This window comes from Zonotrichia albicollis, chromosome 1 (assembly GCF_047830755.1).
Source record: "Zonotrichia albicollis isolate bZonAlb1 chromosome 1, bZonAlb1.hap1, whole genome shotgun sequence".
Classification (NCBI taxonomy): domain Eukaryota; kingdom Metazoa; phylum Chordata; class Aves; order Passeriformes; family Passerellidae; genus Zonotrichia; species Zonotrichia albicollis.
Window position 1 is genome coordinate 93,279,170 of NC_133819.1, and position 19,187 is coordinate 93,298,356.

The window sequence follows — 19,187 nt, forward strand, 5'->3', positions numbered from 1 at the left end:
GCTGCTGCAGGCACTCAGCATTCTTCCTGGCTTTCCCAGAGCACATGCAGTATGCCCCAGCCTGCTACACTGACTCAATCCTCACCTTTGGTGCTGACTCGATCAGCTTGCTGTTCCTGCGGTCCCAGCCGGCCCCTTCGAGGAACAGGCCGTGTATGTAAACCCCACCAAGGTCTGCAGGAGGAGGGCCAACAACATCTTCTTTCATCATCTTGGTCACTTCACTACATAAAACAACACTGTCCAGCTCCCACCCTTTGGCTACATTCATGCGAGTTGTCTCTTGCCTCATGGCTGTTAGGAATCCCTAAGGAGACACGCAGGAATATGACACAGAGGATTTTTAAAAAGCCTTGAATTTAAACCATTTACAACTTTTTTTTTTTTTTTCCTATGTAAGTCACACCAGATATATTAAAGCTCATCCCACAGAATTTCATGTGCATATAAACTAAATTTGGTAGTGTAAATCCAGTACTATGCATCCATACATGATTGGTGTGCACATGTTGGTGCTAAGCAGCCCCAAGTTGGCTTACTGAACAAATCAGAAATGTCTGTATAACTCACCTCTCATGCCTTTTTTTACAACCAACCATGGAGAGAGGTATATAAGGCTGCCAGATTAATGCGTTTTGAGAGATTCCAAACACAGGTGATTTTTCATTTGTCTAACACTGGCTATAGTATTCATCTTTTCTTATACTAACATTGTAATAAATGCTTTTCAGTCAACAAATAAGCATTTACAGAACACAAAGGAAGTACCAGCTGGAATCGTGCCAATAAATACTGGAATGCCTTTGACACTTTGCTCAGTGAAGTCTTTACATACAACAATAACATAGTGTTTTAGACAAGAGCAAGATAAACCCAGAGCACTCCAGCAGCACAGAATAAAAGTAACTCTCTGTTCTAGAGAGCTACAATCTCATGGCATTTGTATAAGCTATCAAAAGACAAGCCAGGCTGAAAATGCTAGTTAGCTTCCCTGATACAGCTGTCCATGGGAAAGCACAGTTCAGTATGTGGGAAGTGCCTTAGTCCTTAGAGATGGGAGGGCAGACTCCTTTGCTGTTCCAGTGGTCATGCTGTAGATGTGGAAACCCATTTGTGTAGTGAGGAGGTGAACAAATAAAACAAAAAATTGAATATGCAGGAGCAATGGAAAGGACACCTAGGAAAGAGCAAGTTTCTTGACATATTTCAGAACAGGGAACTAAAGCCTCTGGAGACAGAGATGGGGGCATAGAGAGCCACGTAAGAAACAAACAGAGGTGGGAATCGGTGAGCCAACAGCACAGCAAGGAAGAAATCAGGGTGGGAAGGATGGAATTGAATGAGGGAATTGAAAAAGTTTTTTTCTTCAATATTCACAGAGCAGGAAGGTCTGAGCTAACCATTATGGCCAAATGAATGAAAAGAAGTCAGATGTGGGAAAATCCGCAAATTGTCTACTGAACGCAGGGGCCAGTCTCTGGCTGATAGCACTGGAATGCTCCAAGCACTTGGTAGCCACGCAATGCCCTTCAAGTTATGAGAACATGAGATGACTTTCAGGAACCCAGATGTTTCTGTTAACTCACACTGGGTGCTGCTCATTAATATAATCCCAGAGACCCCAGGACAAGTGTTTTAAAGAGGCTTTGTGATAGCACAGATAATGGTAATTGCATTCAAAGTGGTTGAGAACTCCAGTGTATTGCTGAGGGAGACGTGATTAAAGGCCAAGTTCTTCTATCAGAAATGCCATTAAATGAAAGCAGAATCACTGCAATAATTTGTGGAATTTTAATTTGTAGAAACATGCTAGAACCAATAGTTTAAAATACATGAAGTGTTCACTGCTGTAAGGCCCCAGAGGGCTACTGGATCCCAGATAAACTGAAATATTAAAGAAAGAAGAGCCTGAAGAGGAGAGAGCCATGACTGTATTAAGGGAATCAGTTCAAAGGCACCATGGAAACACTGGAATAAAAGTAAGCTCCAAGCTGTGAGTTGTCTCCAGGGATAAGGTTTAGATAGCAGATTATTCCCAGAGATTGAAGGACCTATACACTTTCTGCAGTGGGACTTTTCATGCTTATCTGCTCATTTGAATGAATCCTAGACACATTTGAAGACTGCAGCTGTGAGCTGGAGGCCCAGCTGGGTGTTCCAGAGTTGGGTGAATGGCACAACAAAGAGCAAGACAGAATCAAGTGGCTTGAGGTGCCACTGTACAGCTGAGGCTCTGGTTCATCCCAAAATCCTCCGTCAGGGACATAATGCACCAGTTGCCATGACATTTTTTTCAGTTTCTGGTAATACTTTCTTTTTTTGTTTTGTTTTGTTTTGGTTGGTTGATTAGGTTTTTGGTATTTTTCTTGTACATGTGTGTTTGAATTTCCTCAATTTCTCCCTGTCCAGCTCACTGAAGCCTGCTAAAGCTTTGCCCCTTTGCCTTTTAACAACTCATGTGAACTAACTCTGAACCTTCTAGTGAGGGAAAGCAGATACACATGGAAATCAGTTAAGTCTATTGCTCTCAGAATCGTATTCTCTCCTTTATCTTACTTTGGAGGTTCCTTGTTTGTCACTTTGCAAATACTGAGCAGACTATGGCAGATTTCCTAGAAGTCTGAGGAATGGATTTGCGGACACTGAGGAATGGAGGCATTCTACTTCATATTCTGATTAGTATTCACATTACTTTGGGGTCATAGGGTCATTGAAGTAGGTTGAGGTGTCATTATGTTGAATACTACACAACCAGAAACACAGCTTTGCCTCACAGTGCTTAAAATCTATATATAGGACGAGTGACAGGAGCTGGATACAGAGATGCAAACAAGGAAACAATAAAAAAGTGTCAGCCACTAAGTGGAAATTGGGAGGTAGAAATGAGAAACACCTAATGTCAAGTTTTTGATGAAAAAAATCCAGTAACCTCAGATTAACTTCCAGCAGGGAAGAAAATTCATGGCATTTCTTGCATTTTTCACCCCAGTTATCTTGGCCCAGTGCAGACACACATGGGGCATCAGGTTTCTTTTGCATAGAAATCTGAGCCAGCCCTCATTTGTATCACTAAAAATAAAGATTAACTTCTGTGAAATTACTGAATTTATCCTAGTGTATAAACAGTCCAAGAGAAGGCAGAATCTGGTCCTATATTATTTTTTATTGCCAGAATGCCTCGTTTTCCCAGTGCTATAAATCTATTTTATTGCCTTGTGTTATCCGTGGCATTTGTCCATTGACTGTGAAGCAAACAGTGAGATACATGCAAGTACGAAAATTACTTAGGAGCTGCATTTCATCTCACAAATGAAAGGATTTTTCTGACATCTCAGGTATTACAAACAAGCCATTAGAACTGCAGCACTAACACCTCAGCTTGTTTGAGAAGACAAAAATCAATTTTCTGAACACGTGAAATACTGATTTTAAACACAGCAGTATGGCTATTAACAAAATAATAGTTAATTAAATAGAAAATTAGTCTTTCCTCAGGTGAATTGCTTTTAGAATGAGCCACTCCCACAGCCTGGGTTACAGAAAATGGTGACTACAATAACCATCTGATTCTTAAGCTTGTGATTGTCAGCACAAATAAATTTTTTAATCTCCGCACACAATGTATTTAGGGACTTTAGGAACTAGGGGTTATGAAGTGTGTAATTTTTGTATTTCTAGAGGCTTTCTCATTTACTATGGTCTATTAAATCACAATTTGTTTGGGGACATTTTACACTGATTATTTGGCAGCTCTTTTCAGAAATCCAGCTATTTTGATCCCAAAAAAGTAGGCTGCCAACTCTGGGCTGGCAAAATTTCAGAACTGACACAACCCCCGAGCACAAAAAAGCCAGGTGAAATGTCCAGTACCAAATTTCTATCAGCTTTTGCTCATCTGTAGTGCAAAAGCAAACACCAACAAAGTCAAAAGGCTGTTAGGGTTGCATCCAGCTTGATCACTGCAAAAGTTACTTAGAAGTGTTTTAGATTGCTGCTATCAGTGTGTTGTTAGCAAACCAAGTGTGGAAGCATAATAATTTTATTAGACCTCCTGCTCCTCTCCCTGTTGTTTGAGAACTCTTTGCACAGGGGTTCTGTGAGCCCCCTTCCATGCTATAAAGTGTGTCAGCAGACAGCTGACACACACACAGGTTAGAGGATAGATGGATATTTCCCAGCAGTAGTCCTAGAGAGTATTTGCCACTGTTGTTTTCTCTATTCTAGGAAGCTGTTTAAGCCAGCTTTTGCATTGCTAACAAGTACTGAGATTAAAATAGATCTTTAAAATAGCTCTTTCCTAAGGCTTCATAGAAACCTGTTGGCTGGATACTCTCACAATGACTCATTACCACAACTCACACTTCCCACAAACATCTGTGAATCATAAAAAGCTTTAATGAATGTGGATAGCTCTGCAAAGAAACTACACATCATCTAGGTATGTATACTTTACTTCTTTTAACTCTGCTCTCAGCTGTTCCCTTTTTGTATTTCATTTCATGCCAGGTTTTTATTTTAGATGGTGCAGATGAGAGGCTGTATTTTTTATATGTCTCTGCAGACCCTGTCTGGCACAATTCTGGGGTGGTATGAATAACAAACCTTCCATCTCAAGGAACTGATTTGCAAGGATTGAGAAATCTCTTCTTCCTATGTCAAGGTTCTGGAACTTATCTTGTTTTGTACTCAGAGGGATTTTCATGCAATAAATAAAAAACAGATTACTGTAGAAGAAGAGGTAAAAAAATGAAGATTAAGTTGAAATGCAAAAGCATGTACTTACCCAATTTCTTCACTATAATTAAAGCAGCCAAAAAATGTATTTCATTATTTCAGGAGCATTATTTTGTTCTAGCAAAAATTTCTTCAGTAGATACCAAAGACGTTTTATTCTATATTTATGCTAAAAATAAATATAGATTATACTTCACATAGTCAATATTAAGTCAACTTGAAGTTCTCCCAAGGTCTAATTTAGCTGTTACTCAGAAGTTTTGAAGGTCAACGTAGCAATCTTACCTGTGGATTAAAGAATCCTGTCATCCAGAACTGGTTTGGACGGCCATCCTGCAGCCAGCTGCTGAACTGCTGGTTTCGCTCAAAAAGCTCAGTAAACCAAAATCCTAAAGTACTTGACTCCCAGGAAATCCTAAACCACAGTTTTGGAATTCTAGTGTCATAAATATTATCTAAAGCATCTTGCAATTCTTCTGACATAATGATGGTTCCTGGAAGATAAGTAAAATGTTCAGAATGAACTTTCCCCTAGCTTGCAAAGGCAATTAAAACTTCCAAATGACATTCAAAGTCTAATAAACCCTCTTTTGTTGTGCCTTAATTGCACACCTGTAGCGCTGCAGTCTTATCAGTTTGCAGTTAATTTGTTCAAAATTATAAGACTTGATTCAAAGCTGAAGGCGATAAGATAAATGATATTTCTTCTGTTGTTTTGATCAGAAACAAAGATATGTTTCTTAAACAACTTCTTCTCCCTCATACACATTATTTGTATTCATTATATTCACAGGGTGTCTGGAACATGATTAATCATTGAAAACTGTTTTATAAATTTTAATGGATCCTACATGCATGATCAATGATAGAGATACACTGTGTAACTCATCTATATCCTAAGCATGTACTGGCTGTGATTATATTCATGAAATTCACTATTACTAATGATAACTTTGTACATTTCCATTATCAAGATTTTCAATGGGAAAGCAGGAGGTAAAATAAAGCTAAAGGCAGGATTTTTTTTTTTTTTTGGCAGTGCATACTCACATATTCCATGCATAGTGCTGTTCTCTCCACTGAAATGTTGGCATTTACTAAGACAGTGATTTTTCAGTGACACTCACCCTTCCATGTGCTAGAAGTTCCTACACCTTGTGTACTCTCAATAGAGATCTGGAACACAGCCATGCCTCAGGACGACTTCTCTGTTCCAGAAACTGGTTCTATTATTCTCTTACATAAACTGGTCTGGTACCCCAACTTTGATTAAATATTCATATAAAATCAAAGTTCAATGTATCATCACACACACACAGCTGCTATAATTCCCACAAGGACAGCATGAGACACCAAACAGAATTAAGTGGCTTCCACCACAGGACATGTAAAGGAAAGGGAAGTGGTCTGGGTGACTGCAAATAAAAACTGCAATGGTACATGCAAGCATACCCATAAGGAAATGTGGCCTGTAAAAAGAAAGCATTTCAAATCCCTTCCTTCCACTGAGGTTGACAGGGCTTCACTTTAGGGGAAGGAAAAGACTATCAAGAAACCAAACACCAGCTTAATTTTGAACAACAGAGCATTATAACATAAACAGTCCTTATAGCAGTGTGTGCAAATTTAGTGCATTCTGCAATATATAAATGGCAAATAGGCCTCGATTTCTTCTAGTAGATAATGCATGATCTGTTTCCATTTATATGCACCTCTTTTTGTGCAACAAATTATTTGAGAAAACCATTAGCTTTTACCAAACTGTAAATATTAAAAAATACCACTTCTCCTGCATTTTCTGCAATCGCTTTGTAATCAGGCTCAGAATCACATTCTGGGTTAGCTAAGAGACTTTTATGACATAAATTATAAGCCTTCTCTTTGGTTATTAACCTTCTCTAATATATAACCAACATTCTAAGAGAACCAACATTTAAGAAAGAAGCTACTCCATGTCTTCTCCACTTTGCTTAGATAAATGCAGTATTACACCATTTAGAGACAGAAAAAAGTGGGGGGGAAAAGTCTTGCAATGCATGTTGGTTTCAACTTCAGAGCAACTGTACTGAGAGCACAAAACAAGCAAGGAGCATCCTGGTTTAGCCCTGGGGATCACTACCACTGAACTGAGAAAGAAAGAACTTTTTCATCTCTGGTATTCCTTGGTTTCAGGCTGATATACACGACTTTCTCCTTTCTTTCTCAATTCTTCTGGGCAGGCTGGAGCTTTTCAAATAGGGAGATACAACCAGTCTCTGCCCTGAAGCATTGTGAAATCCCTTGGGATGTCTGCCTGCTATGACTCAGAGCAGCTGTTGAGAATGTAAGCCAGAGTGTTCTTGAGGATGTTCACAGCTCAGGCCGTGCCCGTATATCTGCATAAATATTCCTAGTGAGTGGGTGTCATCCCTGGCTGTAGGCATCCAGTGCTTGAATTTCAGCACTAAATGGCATCTGTGGGCGTTGGCATGCATTCCTGCAGCCGAAATAGTCTGATAAAAATAAAAATAATTAACAAAATAAAATAATTGTCAGAAATAAAATCAGTACCATAGGAGAAAAATCATGCCATCTTTCTGGACAAAAGTGATAAAGGTATTTGAAAAACTATCTTGGATAAATTGAATTAATAGTACAATGTCATAGGCTTCTCATATTTAACTTCTGGGAACCCCAGAGCACTGTACTATATGAAGAGACTGAATGTCCTATGAACTTAACATGACAGGCTCAAATGTCTCATTCTATGAATGAGACATGCCAACTGTTTATAACTTGGTTATTTTGGGGGTTACCCCATGGTATTCCCTTTCTTGAATGGAATAAAGGCCATCCAAAAATGACTGATGAAGGGTCAGTTAAAGAAAAGGCATTTCCATACTTTAAAAATAATATCTACTATAACCATACTGTTTGCACAGTTTGGAAATAAAGATTCCCCTTTTTGATTGCCCTACATTTATACCATCTCCTTTCTAAACCACATCTAAATGTATCCTCTTGCGGAGTGGTGAAAACCCAAATAAAACTTCTCAGTTGTGAGGACAACTAGTTGTTATTGAATTATTAAAGTAAATAGTCTGGGTTTTTTTAAATTATCTGGTTTTAGGGTGATTCATTCAATAGATATAATGCTTTGAATAGACTACATGAAGAGCTTGTATTATTTCTTGGAGTTGACCCTTTTCATTTTCATACCTCGGACAAATTGAATCTGAAAACTGTGGAATTTGTTAAAATTTGGATCTGTTTTAAATTTCACATTTATAAAAGTGTCTATCTGGACTAGGAAACTTGCATAGCTCATTTAAATGAGTAGCTAAAGTTAGGAACAAAGGAAAGATCTTAAATTCCAGCATGAACCAAAAAAAGCCTTGGTCCACTGACTGATTCTCTTCCCACAGGCACAGATGTAAATCAAAAATAACAAGAATAATTATGTAGGACATAAATGAAATGAGAAAAGGCTACTTTCTCCATCAAGTACAGTTTGCCAATAGCTTATATCATTATAATAAAATTGGAGACTAGCCCTGGAGGACAATACTTGCTAGACACTGCATCTGTTAAGCTAGCCTGAAGAGTACATGGAGAAAAAAGCTCAGTGAAAGCATCAATCCATTATTGACTGCCCCAGTTCCCAGCCCCAGAAGCTGACCTTTTCAGCCTTTATTCTCAAGTTTACCTCCCAAACAACTTCTTTGCTCTTGAAGCAGTCTTACCTTACCTCCAAGCTCCAATTCCCTCTTCTTTGCTGAACATGTTGAAACGAAAATACCAACTTGTTTATAACTTCCTAAGTTTTCCTCTCTTTCTGCCTTATGGCAACAGCTAACACTTGCCTGTATTTTCTCCAAAGCTTTTTTAATTTTTCCACCCCAAGGCACAAGGTATAAAAGTGAGTATATGTTTTCCTATACCTAAAACTATTTTTTTGCAAGATTTAGTATGGTTCTGCCAGCTCTGTGACCACCACTGCTGTGCTAATAGAAGTTGACTTTGCTTCAGGCAACTCTTTGGGTATTTTCCTCTTTCTTCACTTTCAGTACTTGGTCACTTAAGCATTTTAATTCCCAGGAAGTTCTCAGAGGCTCATTTAAACTCCATCACGCTGTTTTAATCCTAAGGCCCCTCAAAAGTTTGTCACTTTCTTTTGCTCCTGCTCTAGAACAGGAAGGGTAAAACAGGCAGCCAAGACCTGCAATGCACAACATTCTCTCCATGTTTTATTTGTAGGCTGCTATTCTCTCCAGCAGCATCTAACCTTTGCCCCTGCTCTGATTTCTCTTTAAAGTTTAAGTTTAAAGCAGTAATTTGAAGATGAAAATCCTCACATACCTCTACAAAAAAAAGCAATACAAATCACTACCCTGAGCTAGAGCAATACAACAGGCAGAAAAACTCTATCCTGTAGTTTGTCCTTAATGTGCAATGTGTGTTTCTAAACAGTTGTCCTGGCCAGCATCATGGCAAGCATATGCAACACAATTAGAAGTTCAGAAATGATGTGCCACACAGTGAAGGACAACAGGAGGCATTCTGGCATTCTTATCAGGATGAGAATTAAATAACAGATGAGAGCTGCTGAGCCAAGAGTAACTACACCACAAGACATACTAGACTCATCCCCTTCATTCCTCAAATGATCTCCCCATTGTTACATTCCATTAACGTCTTTACTGAGTGCTCTTAATTATTTTCAAACAAAATCCTCATCCAAAAGTGATGAATTCCTTCAAGCCTCACACACACACACATACATACATATACACACAGTACAACTTAGTAAGGTAAGAGCCCAAGATCTTTCTATTACCATTGCCAGCAAGCCAAACTAAAACTGTTTTATCAGTCTAATACCATTACAAGTCAAAATAAAAGTTAGCCAGACATGGGGAATGAGTCCATACTTCTTCCTTTCATAGGAAATTACCTTTTCTGTGCACTCTGGCAAGGCTAGTTTCCTGAGCTTCACTTTCTCACCATGGAGGTTAAAATAAATTACCAGCTACCTCTTTTGACTCTTTTGGACTTCATTTATATCCCTGTTATAAGGTGCTACATACAATGAACAGAAATTCCTTTTGGCATCATGATACAAATGGTACTTTCAACTTCATGCTGTTCTGAGTTGGAAAAAAGTAATTCTGGAAACCCAGGGCACCAGGAATATTTCTCTGTCTGCTCTGGGGTGTCCTGATCCCCAGGGGAGCACTGACTTTGACCCTCATCTATGGAGAAAGTTTTCTAGACTTCAAGATAGACTAGAATCCACAAAAGTGTGAAATGGATTATAGAGAGTAGTGTAGGTGTATCACTTGGTGAGAAGTTTAGGTTTTGGGATTTTTAGTATGTTGTAGATGGAAGCAAGATGGAGGGCACAGGGTGTTGTCATGGGTTTCTTCTTCATGTTTCTTCTTCCTTCTTCTTCATGGGTTTGGGCGGCAGTTTGTAATTGGGTGGAAAAGTCCGCATTGCGGCCTCTTTGGGATCAGTTATTGGGTTAAAAGGGAAAATAATCTAGGTGCCAGTTCTTAATTGGATAGTTTTGTCTTAAAAGACCTTGTAACAAAAGTTTTAGCCATTTTGTGCCTTCTAATGAAAGGCTGCAGAACTCATGTTTGTGAGCCTGTTTTACTGATAAGAAATAATAAACACTTGAGTCCAAACATGAACTACTGTCTCAAGTGCCTTCAATCCAGACCCAGAGAAATTGATAAATAGTAAATATTTATCATGGGCTTGTCTAGATGACCTAAAAATCCTACACAACTCCTATAACATGTGCAGAACTACATTGCCATAGAACTGCTGTATTTTCAGGAAACGTTATGAGGAAAGGACTTCTCTCTCCTAACCCTGTAAATACTGTACAAATAGCAGTGGGAGTTCTGTGATCATGGGGCACATATATGGCATGAAAAGATTAAAAAATCCAAAGTTTCTCAGATGTTCTTCACTTGTTCATGAAGTGGGCAATTTAGGCAATTCCCAAGGATTAGTTTGAAAACACAAAGCTGTAAGGTACCAGGAACAAGAACCAAGTGGATGTACTTTTATGACCAAAGTAGAACCTAGATATAAGTAATGAGTTAAGCATTTTTTTGTTTCACAAGAAGGCCTTAAACACAATGTTAACTGGGTCAAAAAGAATAAGGATTAAAATCAAACTAAAAGCTGCGCTTATTTCCACTGCCGAGGATTCAATATCCACTTTCAGTGCTACTACAAGTATGCTCCACTTCATTCATGGAAAACACTCCCACAGAATCTCTCTTCTCACTTTCTTCACCAAGAGAAGACATCAAAATGCTTACTACTCTTATTCCGTGCATGGAGAAATAAAGACAACCCCACAAAATCTCACAGACAGGCCACATTCAGACAAACTCAAACAAACTCTAAAAGGCTAAGAATAACTGGATGTGTCATTAGATTTTATTGCATTTAGAGACAGTGTCTTCACTAGTAGGAGAGAGGGGCTTTGAAGTATCCACTTTACAATAAAGAGTGGGGGATTTACTAATCCTTCTGTTCCAGAGACCTCTACATGGCCAGAGGCAAGAGGTAAGTACACAGGAACTCTACAGCTTGGATACTGCCCTACAAAGAATGGTCATCTTCTGACAGGGGCTCAAGATCTGCTGCCCATAATCCATTAAGGTGTGGCATTTTTGGTGCAAACTCCATGTCTTCTCCTTGTCTCCGAAAAGATTTTTCTGTTTGGAACATGGCTTCTATTTAGGGCACTCAAGAGGACAACCATCACTGCTGTGTTCTGATTTATGGTGAAGCTCTGTATTATGCCAACTGTGAAATAAACTCTGGGCAATCAATAAGTAATTAAAGCAGAAGTAATGGTTGGGACATAAGTGAGAGTACAAAGTGCAGCTACAATCTAATTACTACAATTTGATCCAGAAAAAGTGTCCCTCTGGGCAGCAAAGTTTATTGGTGGAGATGCAAGCTTCTGGGGCATATTTGCCAACAAACATGTTGGACACATGCTGAGCATCCTCACCCCTCCCAAAAGCTGAACTGCTTAATCTGCCCTCTGGACAGAAGGACAAAATTGTGTCTGCAAATTCCTTCTACATCCTTCATGTTCAGCTGCACATGGGCTCTCCCTGAGGAGGGCTTTACATTACCTCAAATTACCTCAAAAGCCCCTGAGGAGGGCTTTACATTACCTTGGTGAGCAACATCAAAATAACAAGGTCCATCCTTTCACATCCAAACTGCAGAATCAGATATTCAGACTTCCTTTCACAACATAAAGACACACTATGTTCTTAAACACCAAATTTACTTGAAATTTTAGGTGTGCTTAAAGTGGGCGTTAAGACTTAACAGGTTTGTGAAGCCAGAGCCAGATACATGAGCATGGCAGATGCCAAAAATTACATGACCTGTTTCAGCAAGCACATCAGTTTACCTCATCGCAAAGAAAATGAAGCACCTCAGATGACCTGAGATTGCAGTTGACTCATTTTGGGAGAGAATCTAGTATGAGACATTTTGGGGTTTTCCCTTTCACTCAGACAGAGTGTCTAAATGTTCTTTCCATCTCCTAATTAACAGTCTACCACATGCACTGGATATAGCATGAACATGCCAGAAGCCATTAATTGTTATTGTTAACTATACATCCAATTTTGTTTTCAGAGCAATTTTTCACTATATTTAACTTGCCTGTCTGTAAGAAATTATGTTTTAGAGAATTGCATGAAAGTTACAGCATTAACTTGATTAAACATCTGGCAGAGGACTGTGCCCACTGTGGAACTGAATGTGAAGTGCAAATAAATTATTTTACTCATCCAGCCTCTGCAGAATATTATACATATCGAGAATTTAAATATATCTGTCACAATCAAGGAAAGATTAACACTTTCTTAGATGGAAAATATTCCTTTTATATACTTGAAAAGGGACTCTATTTGCATATAAAAGGGAACTTTCAGCTCAGAAAGAGAGGACAATTGTTTCTTCCAGCCTGATCTTTATGTATGTTATTACAGGATATGAAAGATTATTAGCCTTGGGCACATCTTTCCTAGATTCAGATTAGAGGCATGAGGTTTCTGAAGCATGTCTGGTTGTCTTAGCGTATCATACAAATGATAGAGAAAAAGAAATCCCTTTTGATCCTTATGTAATAAAAATACAAATTAAAAAATAATGCCCCCTCATGAAAGACATTGTCAGAACTCCAGTAAGACAGATTACAGTAATGCCATCAGCTGTGTCAGAAGGGACTAATTCTGAGGCGTTCTGACCTGCTCCCTGTGAGGACAGTTTGCTCTGTCAGATAATTTCTGTGTCTCTGCTAGAGAACAGCAGACTTGGGTGAGAGCTTTACCAGTGGAATCTACCCATTCCTGCTCCATTTTGATTTGTTAATTCAAAAAGTTTGGCTGAGCAACATTACACTTTCCTTCCTGGTTTTTTCAACTCTTGCAAAAGAGGAAGCAAAATAGGAAGTGAAAACAAAAAGCAGATGGCAACATCATTATCCCTTCTTTTTCCTCACTCTTTTTCTGATCAAATTCTCCATCTGCTTCTAGTTGCCTCTACTCTTGGGGTTTTTTAACTTCATTCACCATTGCTCACTTTCAGCCAAATACTCCTGTGTCTCTGAGAGATTCAGAGTGCTGTTTCCTGCCTCCTGTAAAGCCTAAATAAAGAACTCTCTCTTTTGATTGACACTGCCACTCACTTCAGCTTCCATTTAGAGACATGCCATTTGGTATAGCCAGTTTCACAAATGTGTCAAATTTCACCTTAAATTAGAGTCTTTTTCACCTTGCCTCCTGAGTTCCCTGTCTCTCAATTACTTAGCAGCAACCCTTCTACCTTGTTCTATATCATTATGTCTCAGCCTAATTTCTTAAATAACTCTGGTATACGCAGTGCATGGACTTTTTCATGCAATTCCTCTGAGCTCTGGAGGATCCTAGAGAGAATCACAGAAGTGAAGTAGTGCTGAGGGACATGAACTGCAATACTGGAGAAGGTGAGTGCAGAATAAATTTAGGTGGAGTGTCCTTAGAGATGCAATCAGGAGATTTTAAGGGCTAGAATTAGTGATATGACAAAGACAGAGAAAAGGAGTAAAACAGTGTGAGGGAAGGAACAAAATAAAAAGGAAGGAAAACAGTGTGAGGGAAGCAACAAAAGAGAAAGGAAGGAAACAAGAAGAAATATTTATTTAGTTATATGGTATAAGCAACTGCTAGCAATAAATATTGCACCTTAATTACAATGTTTGATATCGTAGCTTACCGTCAATAGCCAATTTGAGATCAGTCAGTGTAGCTCGAACTCTGCATATAACAAGTTGCATCCGGTCAATTTCTTGACGGAGAAATATGTTCATGGGCTGAAAAGCTCCCATCTTTTGAAGTTGTGCTTTCACCTAAAAAAGAATAGTGCGATGATTATAAAATCTAATCTCCTGTTTGCCATGCAATAATTTTTGAAAGCAAAAACATTTTCAGAAAAGAAACATTTTAGTAACAGATGGCCATTCAAGTCCTGTGCCAACTGTAAGATTTAGCACACTGTGACTCATTAGCTTACCAGAACGAGCTCCTCCATCATTCTAAGAAGGGAAAGTTCCCTCTTTTTGAAGGGACAGAGCAGTTCCTTCTGTCCTTGTTAGGCTGCAGGGTCTTAGATCTTAAAATAAAAAAACCCACATGCTACACAAAAGCACTGTTTGATGGCAACTTCTTTGTATTTCCAAATTGTGCTGGGTGAACTTTGTCACCTTTTCTTGCTCTGCTGAGCTGAAATAATGCAGCAAATGGAGTTCCACTTAACAAGAACAATGATATGTAAAAGCTGCTACTTTCAGTAGCATGTGACTTGTTCATCAGACAAGATGCTCATGGATACACTACTAGAGAGGCAAGACTGCCAGAAATAATACAGATGCCACAGAAATCTGTTACACTATTATGTGCACCATTTTGCAAGTAGAAGCCTTTGGCCTTTTTAGTTTTCAAGGGTAACAGTTTCTCTCAAATTCAACAGAGAATATTTTCAAAAGGGAATCAGTTGCCTGTGTTGGTTAAGAACATGTCATAATGACAATAGCAATAGCATTCCCTGTCTCGTTTTGCATATGATGTGTACGGAATGTGCTTCAGACATGCACTGTATGTTCCATGTATATCAAAATTCACTGTGTACTACGCTGCATGAGAGAGGGTTTAATGGCACCTGCAAAAATCATGGTGCCTATAGCCCACCCAGTACCAGAATTCCTGATTTTTCAGACTTTCGACAGTTGTCCCTCTCTTTTAGAAAGCGACAATGGCTCATATATCTCAATACATACATTATTATGTATACTATACATTTTAAACAAATAATAAACATTATTAAAGATTTAATTATTACCATGAATAGCAAATTTCTGCAAGATTAATATCATATAGCAGATGAGTAGTTATAATCACTAGTATAAATATGCAAATGCTTTGGCAATTTCCAAATCTTAAATTTCAACTCCAAGCCCAGTAATACCCCTTCTCAACTTTTATGCTATTCTCCTTGGGAGACAGCTATCAGCAAGGTTATACATCATATTTTAATCACAAGGACCCATGGGTTTGTCAGACAGAATGTCCAAGAAATAGGTGCCAGCCAATTATGCTAATGCTTTGCAGTGTGACAGTACATTTTACAGACTGAGTTAATGTGTCCTGCCTGTGAAAGAGAAAAAAATACTTAAACCAGCTATCATGGACTAGAGCTAAGGCAATAAAGTTTTTGGATAACCCACACAATGAAGTACTCTGATTATTTCATACAAAATCCAGGGAAAACTTCTGCTTTCTGAAAAATTCACAGGAATTAGTAATTCTGCTTCTTGAAAAAAAGTAAAAACATTTGATATATCTTTTTCAGAGTACTTAGAAGTCTAGTGCATGCCACTAATAAGAAAGGAATTATACAGAATATAGTCTAAGCATTTTGTCCTTTATATAAGAAACACACTTCTTATTTCTAGTCTACAAATCATGTGTTCCTTTTGGGAATCATTTAGAGGAAGAACTCTCCCATTTGAGGAAAAATTGTATGGAAGATGTTATTAAAGGGGTTATTTTCCAAAATATTAATATTTATGACTCTACAAAGAGGACGTGAAATAAAGATTCTAAAATATTACAGTGCTGATAATTTTACATTTTAACTAGTGAATTCTCAGAACTAATGCAATCTTCTGGTTTACTTTCATGTAACTACAAAATACCTATAATGTTTTGAATAATGTAGGCAACCAAGAAAGCAGAAATTTGCTAATTCAACGTAAATATGCTAAGAACACCCAGTCTGGAGCACCAAGCACAACCAGATATCAAAACTGAAAAAAAAAAATTCCATACTTCTTACTTTATTGTATACAAATCAAGCCTGATCTATGGTGAGATTTACTTTATACTCTCACTTTATGGTGAGAGTATAACACAGTGCATTTCTTGGAAATCTTGCTGCTAAGATTAATTTCAAATACAAGCACTGAAGTATGATTAACTAGTTTTATATTAGAATTCTTCTTATCAAGCAATCAGATGATTTACATCCAGGGCTGTATTTATTATGACATAAAGATATGGATACCAACTCTCAGAAAAAAAGCCTTCAAAAGATTAAACTCATTAACCAAAATAGCTTTTCTGAGATTAATACACTAATTCCATAAAACCCACTTAGAACATCCCCTTTTCATTATGCAAACAGCTATCATCCAACATAAAACAATGTGATTTAAGAAAGGAGCCACTAAAATCATAATCTTAATAGCTTTGTCTATATGATTTTGCAATGCATATCTCTACTCTCAGATTCCTTTATGCATATTTCTTAACTGTCCTTAGGTCACCAGTTTCTTTGTCAGCACATACTTTATAAGACTATCAGTAGAAAAGTAGTTGCTGAACTCATGCCACGATCATTGATCAAGTTGCTGTAGTAGGGACTGCCTATGGTTTTCAGTAAATGCTATTTTTTAAAATCAGACTTAGTTACTTGCTAAGTTCTTTGTCAGCAGAAATGGGAAGTCCATCACTCTGTAGATGGATAAGCCAAGCTCTTTTCAAGGAATGTCAAGGACCCCTTCCTTGCTGCACATAAGGAAGCAGACAGCAAAATACATAGAAAATAGAAGGAGTTCTAGAGATAGATGACCACCATATCTGATAGTGTTGATAAGTACACACATTACAGAATCATTTACATCAGTGTTTCAGTTCAGACCCTCAATAAATTTTTTTAATTTTATTTTTGGGCGGGGTTTTTTGATAGCAAAACCCCTGCACTGAAAACTAGATTCCAGGCACACAAAGGTCTTAGTTTCAAAGTAAGCTAACCCAAAAAGTCTGCTTCAGGGACTCTAAGGTACTTCAATTACTAATGGGTTCAGCCTACAGGCCCAGACTAGAGTTAGACCAAGGCAAATTCCCCAGCAAAACATCTAATGAAGGCCTGGGGTTCTCAGACAAATTCCTATTTCCATGCAGTGCTTATAATGTAGCCATAGCCTTAGAGGAATTACAGTTAATCAATACTACAAATAATATTTAAGGAAAAAAACTGCTGCTACTTGCTATTCCCTAGAAAGCTGTTTTTCAAGATGCAAGGATCATTTTCATTGGAAACATCTCTGTGTGACAGGCTGACATTTATTCTTGCACCTGTCTTCACTCACATGGACTGACTGGACCTAATAATTTGACCACTAATCTCTCTGTAACCTGCAAGGTGAGACCCAGAAGCAAAAAAAATCATAAAAGCAGAATTCTTAGAGAAAAATGAGGACAGTTTCAGGTCAGGAGGAAGGTTTATTTTGCTTTTCCACCACCTGTGTCATACCACAGGCTGAGAAACTATGCAAAGGTGACTAGTTTTGTTTCTACTCTTTTGGGTAAGTTACTTAACTGGTGAGAAGCATTACAAGAACACAACAACAATAGAAGCAGCAGATATAATGGGGTAAAATGGTTGCCCTGATTTGAAAGTTGTTGAGACTGAAGTCATTGCTGAAGGCTAATAATCGAGAAATGAAGGCCTCTCTGTGACAGCCTGAAATTTCCCTGGATTCACAATGTATCAAGAGAAAATACAATCCAGAGCTCTGAATGTCAGCAAATAATTGTTTTTGGTACCATCTGTCCCTAACCCAGTCTGTTGGGGTTGTAGCTCTGTGCAAATTCACTCCACATTTTCTAAAGGGAGCCACAAGAACTGATCAAAGATAGCACAGGCAGCTGCCACTTTCCCTGAAGAGAATTTGCTTTTAATTACCTTCATTGTTTCCAAAAAATTTTGCTCCTTTTCTTCACTGATAGTATCTTTGTACCCATGTTTTCAAAGACTAACTAACACATCATGGCATTATGGAGCACAGTATTATTCTAAAATCAAACCCAAGCTGCACTGCTAGGACTAATGAATGTTTCTCTTTTTACTGATCTTTTCCAATAAGGAAAATGCATATAAACTCTTTTTCTAGACACACTCCCTCAGTCTTTTCAATTTAGGATATTTGTTTTATTTGTTTCAGATTTATTAAACTGCTTAGTATGTAACAACGTCCTGAATGACCAAATGTTGACTTAAATTGACAAACAACAGAACCCATCTCGTTCCCTTTTTTTTTCTCAGACATTGCAGGAAGTAATTACATAATCCGTTTCACTCCTTTTGCTTCCAAGCATAATTTCATTTGCCATTTTGTAGCATCTGCCAAACTGTTGCTTCTTTCCTCAGAGAATACCTAAACTCTCCCTTCTTTTCTGCTCTGATTGATGAAATTCTTGGTTATACATTAGTGAGCATGATATTATTTTTCTGTATTTGTATTTTAATCATTTGGGTTTGGGGCTTTTTTCAATTTATGCAAACTTGCATTTAAAAATTTAGCTTTCTTTACAGCTCACTCCAGCCATATCCATGCTTTCTAAAAGGTTCCAGAATAATTGAATGACACTTCAAATGAGATACACATTTGATATAGATTTTTTTGGTTATTGTGTAGATGTGGCCACACTTGTGGCACATAAGCAACACATAAGACATGGAACTGAGCACTAATGGCAGAAAAGGGAAATTTCCATACAACAAGGAAAGAATTTGTATAGACCAAATCAAGTTCTAAGATGAAGAGAATGAGACAAGTTTTAAAATGTAGAGGAAGAGACAAAGGGTAAATTCACTAAGCAGACTGAAGAAATATCGAAAAATCAGGGTCCAGAAGAAATAACACCAAATCTCATAACACTAAAGAATTAAAATCTGTAGATGCTGTAGTGCAGCTGAGACAGCCAAGAAGATATACAGAGGAATACATTATTAGCAATAAAAAACTCTGAGGAAATGAACAGAGGATATTCTCTAGATGGTCAGAGCAAAGGAATGACTACCATGCTACAGAAACTAAGTAT

At 38.0% G+C, this 19,187-nt stretch overlaps 1 protein-coding gene across 5 annotated transcripts in view; it reads right to left on the reverse strand.

Annotated features, from left to right (window-relative positions):
- The window catches only part of LOC102067773 (dynein axonemal heavy chain 5), a 156,684-nt gene that overhangs the window by 10,101 nt on the left and 127,396 nt on the right, over nt 1-19,187 (reverse strand). For 4 of the 5 annotated variants that reach the window (XM_074547036.1, XM_014264275.3, XM_074547048.1 and 1 more), the window contains 3 exons: nt 14,020-14,152; nt 5,020-5,228; nt 86-307 (listed from right to left, as the gene is read on the reverse strand). In XM_074547036.1, the coding sequence (XP_074403137.1) occupies nt 86-307; nt 5,020-5,228; nt 14,020-14,152 (564 nt within the window). The remainder of the gene's footprint in view (nt 1-85; nt 308-5,019; nt 5,229-14,019; nt 14,153-19,187) is intronic. The other variant, XM_074547041.1, reaches the window with a different exon arrangement.